The sequence below is a fragment of the Gossypium arboreum genome, chromosome 10, assembly GCF_025698485.1.
Source record: "Gossypium arboreum isolate Shixiya-1 chromosome 10, ASM2569848v2, whole genome shotgun sequence".
NCBI classification, from domain to species: Eukaryota; Viridiplantae; Streptophyta; class Magnoliopsida; order Malvales; family Malvaceae; genus Gossypium; species Gossypium arboreum.
Genome location: NC_069079.1, coordinates 55,190,855 through 55,197,856, shown reverse-complemented (window position 1 = coordinate 55,197,856; position 7,002 = coordinate 55,190,855). Strand labels below are relative to the sequence as shown.

Here is a 7,002-nt window from a genome sequence, read left to right as displayed (position 1 = left end):
CCAATATAAAATTTTAACATGAATATTTAATAGCATAATTAATAATTTAATTTTAATATAAATATTCAATATGACTAAACAATCCAATAATATAAATAATATAAAATGTGAAATTTAATTTAATAATATAAATAGTAGATATAAATAAAATTATTACTATTTATGTTTAGTGATTTTTTTTAGATAATTTTAATTTTTTATTTGAGAGTATAGGGTGAGAAGTAAAAATTTAGGGGGCAAATAAAAAGTTTTGGGAGATAAAAGTTTTGAGGGAAAGTAAATAGGGGAGAGTAAAATTTTGGAGGGAAAATATTAAAAAAAAATTGGGGGTGGATTTGGGGTAGATGGGAGGTGGGATTAAAAGGAAGTAAAAATTTTAAGAGAAAAATGGGAGGGAGTAAAAATTATGGGGGAAAATAAAAAGTTTGGAGTGTTTTTGGGAATAAAATTTTGAGAAAAAGTAAATGGGAGAGTAAAATTTTAATGGGAAATGGATTTTGGGTAGATTGGGGGGTTAGGGATTGAAGGGGAGTAAAAGTTTTGGGGAGAAAGTGGGAAGGAGTAAAAGTTTTAAGAGAAAAGTAAAAAGGTTTGGGAGTTTGGGGTAAAAATGTAAAATATTATAGTTTGATATTCGAATTATTCGAATTATTCGAGTTATTCGAATTCGAAAACTCAACTCGATTCGAACTCGAAATTCGAAAAAAAATTCGAGTTGACTCGAATAACTCGATTAACTCGAATAACTCGATTCGTTTAACTCGAAATTCGAATTTTTTTCGATTTTTTCGAGTCGAATCGAGTTTTACTCACCCCTAATTTCACCATCTAAATTATATTATAATATTAAAAATATATAATAAAAAATATATTTAATTGTTAGAAGAATTAGTTGAATTGTATGGACAGATGTGACGGAACGTGGTACAATCCTTATATAGGGTAGAAATGAGGTTTTAAATGATGAAGCGATAAGTGAAATCTATAATTGTTAACGAATAGGTTTCTTTGTTGAAACTCGAATGTAGGTTTAAATTTGTGTGAGGGTTTACTTAAAAGTTTATTTAAATATAGTTTGAGTTCAGACTTAAATATTTAATGTATGAATCTAATTTAATTTGATTCGCTTTTAAGTTAGTAATATTTTATGTTATGTTATTTTAATATATTATGTAATTTATAATATATAAAAATTAAATTTTTAGTAGTATTATATAAATATTAAAAATTGTTAAAGTGATTATATATAAAATTATTAAATATTTAATTAAAATTAAAATAAATATTTATTTAATTTTTTTAAAATAATATAAATAAACTTAAAATAAGATTTGATTAATCATTTATAAATATAAATAAATTTAATAAAATTTTAAACTTATATTTTAAATTAAATTAAATTTAGATAAATATAAAATTTATTAATAACATACGTAAACTCAACCTGCACTCAGCTCTATCCATAAACATTTATAGTGAGAACCAACAGAAATGTGGAGGATAGGATGGAGAGGTAGAAGAGTGGAGGCTAGAATTAGATGGATGCACCAAAGTCACGTGCCACCCAGTCTTAACAACTAGCCATGTGGACTTGGCTCTGCTCAACCACGTGACTCTCAACTACCCTCTCCCAAGCTCCTATATCTTATTTATAGGACCAAACTCTGGACTGTCAACAACACCTTCTGTTCTTTTTTACCATTCATAGCATAGCAGCTTAGTCCAACTCCACACCCACCACCATTGGCTGTTTGTGATCATCCGAAAAAGAATGGTGACCGTGGAAGAAGTTCGTAAGGCTCAACGTGCCCAAGGCCCTGCCACCGTGTTGGCCATCGGCACATCAACCCCGCCTAATTGTGTTGATCAGAGCACATACCCTGACTACTATTTCCGTATCACAAATAGTGAGCACAAGACCGAGTTGAAAGAGAAGTTCAAGCGCATGTGTAAGTTTTTTTACTTTGATCTAAAAGCTAAATTACCTTATATACAAACTTAAGGTGATTTTGTGTTTCATACATGATTCGGCTATGAAAATAAAAGAGGGGAAAGATAGATGTGCATGGTTCATATCATTTTCATGCAAATGCTTTAACGGAAAAAAAGTTAGCTACGTATACAGTATGACTTGAAAATAGATTAAAGTTCTTTTCTGGTTCCAGAAATACTAGATTGAAGTTTGTTAGGTTCATTTCTTGTAAAGCACATTTATTCAAATCATATAACTCCACAGACTTAATTTGTCTCACGTTTTCTATCAACAGATTAAGGATTTGATTACAAGTTTGAAATTTATACAAGTGAATTAATAAGTTTTTTTTTTTTTTACCAAATATTAGTAAGTTGTTAGATGTTCTAGTTTATAATTTTTTTATTTTTTACAATACTATATATTTATTATTTTTATGATTTCAAATATTATATAGTTGATTGAGTTTTAGTTTGATTGACATTGACATTGTTACCAATACAAAAACGTAGATTTTAGCTCATTAAAATACGTTTATCCTCATATTTAAATATTGGAAAGGATTATGGATAATTTCAAGTATTATATAAATATTAATTTTTGATGAATAATAAATGTTAATTTGAAATTATTTTCTTTTATATTTTATATTATAGTATTTTTATGAAATTTCTATAATTTTAAAAATAATTTTATCATTTCAATTATAAATTTTAAATGTTTTTTCATAAATGTACTTTTAAATAATTTTTTTCAAATTATAAATCTGCATTCCATTCTTTCTGCCCATGACCCACCTAAAAGTTTCCTACGATTGAAGCTTTTATGAGACAGAGAATGACAATATGTATTATATAATATTATAAACTGAATTAGCAATGGATTTTGAAGGGGGAGACCTAGACTGATGTTTTCCATATCTAGTGAAGTTGGATAAAAAAATCAGTTAAAACACTCTTATATGCTAAGTTGGGAGAATTAAAAGTAAGTTTATTGTGTTTGATTATTTAGGTGAAAAATCGATGATCAAGAAGCGATACATGTACCTTACAGAAGAGATTTTGAAAGAGAATCCCAATGTATGTGAATACATGGCTCCTTCACTGGACGCTAGGCAAGATATGGTGGTAGTTGAGGTGCCAAAGCTAGGCAAAGAAGCAGCCACCAAGGCCATTAAGGAGTGGGGCCAGCCCAAGTCCAAGATCACCCACCTTGTCTTTTGCACCACTAGCGGTGTGGACATGCCTGGGGCTGACTACCAGCTCACCAAGCTTTTAGGCCTCCGCCCCTCCGTTAAGCGCCTCATGATGTACCAACAAGGTTGCTTCGCAGGGGGGACGGTGCTCCGAGTGGCTAAGGACTTAGCTGAGAACAACAAAGGTGCTCGTGTACTTGTTGTGTGCTCGGAGATTACTGCTGTTACCTTTCGTGGACCTAGTGACACTCACCTAGACAGTCTTGTGGGCCAAGCATTGTTTGGTGATGGTGCCGCAGCTGTTATAATCGGGGCAGACCCCGTGCCCGAAATCGAGAAGCCCATGTTTGAACTAGTCTCAGCAGCCCAAACGATCTTGCCAGATAGTGATGGTGCGATTGATGGTCACCTTCGTGAAGTTGGTCTTACATTTCACCTTCTTAAGGATGTTCCGGGGCTTATTTCGAAGAATATAGAAAAGAGCCTGGTAGAAGCATTTCAACCATTGGGCATATCCGATTGGAACTCCCTTTTTTGGATTGCTCATCCTGGTGGTCCAGCAATATTAGATCAAGTAGAAGCCAAATTAGCACTGAAGCCAGAGAAGCTACGAGCCACAAGGCACGTTCTTTCAGAGTATGGTAACATGTCAAGTGCTTGTGTTCTATTTATTTTGGATGAGATGAGGAAGAAATCAAGGGAAGATGGGCTTCAGACCACAGGAGAAGGATTGGAGTGGGGAGTGCTCTTTGGGTTTGGACCTGGCCTCACTGTTGAGACTGTTGTGCTCCATAGTGTTGCTGCTTAAAGTTAAACAAACATGCCTTTTAAGTAATTGGTCGTGCTCCACTTGGCTTGCAGTTTTATCTTCTTCTTTTTTCCTTTTTTAGAATCCTATGAATTTGTGTGTTTATTGTTAAAGACTAGAAGCCTTTGATGGTGTGGGCGGGAAGCTTAACGCCTATTCAATTCATGTATCAACTTATATTAAATTTATGGCAATAATAAGTTACTTTGCAAACTATTCTACCAAAAACAAACTTCTGTTAATCTCTCTATATATGGATCCTTATGCTAACAGTTGTATTATTTTCCCATAAAATGTTTTTTAATTATTTCTTTTACACGTGAATTGTTATTCCTACTGAGTCTACTCCTTTGTTTGCATAAGCTAATAAAAATATTTTTATTAAATTCTAAACCAACTAATCATCGAAAATATTTTTCAAAAAGCTAATAAAAACTTAAAATTTAACTTAAAACCTAAATTTTAAAACCTAGCAGAATCAATTTACCTAAAATCTATATCTAAAAAATTAAATCTAAAACTTAAAATCTAAAAGTATGAAACATAATTCTAAAAATTCAATTTAAATTAAAAATCCAATTTGAACTTAATAAACTTAAAATCTAATTGGAACATAAATTAAAACTTTAAATCTAAATCCTAAAAGTATAGGATCAAAATTTTACTAAAAAGACTAAGATAAAATTTTAAATTCTCAAATCTTGTTAGACTAATTTGAGTCTAGAATCTAGTTAAACTTAAAATATAAACTAAATTCAAAATTTTATTTCATTTAAAGTTTTAAAATCTATTTTACACTTAAAATTTAATGATTCGATTTTCACTGGTGTCGTATAATGTGGTTTAGAAATCTCATTTCTGTGAACCAGGCCTGTAAATATAAAAGGGAAAAATATAAAATTAGTACCTGAACTTGTCCACTTTTCCAAGATTGGTACTTAAGGTTTTTTTGTCTCAGATTGGTACCCGAACTTTTTTTTCGTCAACTAGTTTGGTACTTGAACCTAACGGCATTAATTTTTTGTTGACATGGCAGCACTAGCCATCACATGTTGCCACATGTCACTCTATTTGGCATGAAAAATCGTTCCCCTATAATTATTTTCCATTTCATTTTATATTTTTAAAAACTCTTTAATTTATTTTTTCTTTATTTTATTCCTTTGAAATATGTTTTTCCCATCCTCTTCTTTTACCTTTTTGGCTACTGTATTTTTTTTCCTTTCTTTTTCTGCAATTTTTTTTCTTTGTTTGCTTCCCTTTGGACTTTAATGTTTAATGTTTCAAGTAAGGAACTGTATGATCTATGGTTATTGATCCATTTCCCATCTGATTTTGATTTCATTTTTGTTCCATGTTTTCATGGATTTGAATACAAATTGAAATCTAGACTTAGAACACCCATTAGAAAAAAAAAATACAGGCTTAGAACACCCATCAATCTATTGAAAAAAAAACCAAAAAATTAACATCACAAATAAAACCCTAAAAAATTTACATAACAAACAAAATCCATCAATCCATAATAACACAAAACCAAACAAAAAAAGAAAATGATGAGAAGCAAATTAAAACCAATACTCGTTTTGAGTTTTTAGGTTTTTGAAATTAAAAAACAAAGAAAAAAAACCAAATTTTGTGGTGCTGGAACTGATTGAACAAAGGGAGCTGCTCTGTCACTCTAGAGAACTAATCGAAGAGGGGGTTTGTTTGACTAAAGCTAAAGCCCTTTTTTACATCTTCGAACTTCAAGGTAGTCTCCGCCCGTGAAAAGCTTATTTTAAATTCAATCAAACTTCTTATGGGACTGGTAAGTCTCACATCGGTGCTCGTATCGGGTGCTATTCCGCTTACTCCACTTCTCCTCGCTCGGTTGCATGAAAGCTATGGCCAAGCCCCAAGTCGGGGACGGAGGGGATAACTTAGAAAAGCGCTTCTTTATCTTATCATTGACCTAAGCCTGGGCGTATGAGGCTTTCTAACTTTGTTTTTAGTAAGGAAACTCTGTTTCTTTTTTGTTCTCTTAGTGATATCGAAATAGCTTGAGGAGAAGCCACAATCAAGTTCTAAGATTCAAAAATAGTGGCTCGGTTCAATGTTGAAGAGCAGGAACAATGAAGCGACAACTAGGGGATTTGAAAACAAAAAATAAAGTAGAAAGAAAAGGAGAAGAAGCGAAAGAGAGAAATGAAAGGTGGATTGTGTAACACCCCAAACCCGACCTAGACATTATGGTCGAATCCGAAGGTGTCTCAAAGAATAGGTTTGAAAACAAATTCCATATGATAAAACCATTTACGTTTCTTTCAATCTCTTATTTGCTTGTGTCTAATGTCAAAACATTATTCCATTAATTATTTTTCCTTTAAACATGTTTTTACAGCGGAAGCTTTCGAAAACCATTCTATTTCAAAATTCAGTTCACATTGTCAGAAAAACCTTTATTTGCGTAAAACCGCCGTTTTCATAAAGCATTTTACTGAAACATTCAACTATCAAATAGCTCAAAAATCAATAGTTAAAAACCAAATAGTCAAGTCTAGAGAGTCCCAGAAATTACAACTCTTAAATAAAACCAGAAATATAATTAAATAAATAAAAATATAAATTACTAAGTAAAGCAGTTTTCAGTCAAGTGGTCACCACTGAGTCTCTGCCGCACCGATCCGCCTAAGTCTATGGATTACCTGAATAAAACAAACAAACAGGAGTGAGTTTTCATAAACTCAGTGTGTAACCCAATAGAATTAGTCATAAAAAGCATACGGAAATCTCATATAAATATATTCAGATACAGATTTGGAACATGTCCTTCTCAGATACAAATAATCATAATCCTACCCCCATCCTCTACACACCATCTCCGACCATCCCATCACACCATGTGGGGTTAAAACACCCACCTAACCTTACACACCATATCGTGTCGTTACTAAACATATCAGATAGTATGCAGCCTAGCTGCCAGAATATAGGCGAAGGTCGCCCCTCAGAACACTTCCTCCATATATACAAACCCACCCCAAA

At 32.1% G+C, this 7,002-nt stretch overlaps 1 protein-coding gene across 1 annotated transcript; it reads left to right on the top strand.

The window, feature by feature from the left end:
• Positions 1-1,646: 1,646 nt before the first annotated feature.
• On the top strand, positions 1,647-4,207 carry LOC108489252 (chalcone synthase 1-like). The gene is made up of 2 exons (XM_017793650.2): positions 1,647-1,949; positions 2,984-4,207. Exons 1-2 carry the CDS (start codon positions 1,772-1,774, stop codon positions 3,973-3,975), a joined length of 1,170 nt encoding a protein of 389 aa, XP_017649139.1. The 5' UTR covers positions 1,647-1,771; the 3' UTR covers positions 3,976-4,207.
• Positions 4,208-7,002: the final 2,795 nt, after the last annotated feature.

Bases quoted from the DNA above. Each gene is read 5' to 3' on its own strand.
- LOC108489252 (XM_017793650.2), top strand. From the start codon at position 1,772: ATGGTGACCGTGGAAGAAGTTCGTAAGGCTCAACGTGCCCAAGGCCCT. The intron at 1,950-2,983 runs GTAAGTTTTTTT...TTGATTATTTAG, and splicing joins AGAGAAGTTCAAGCGCATGT to GTGAAAAATCGATGATCAAG.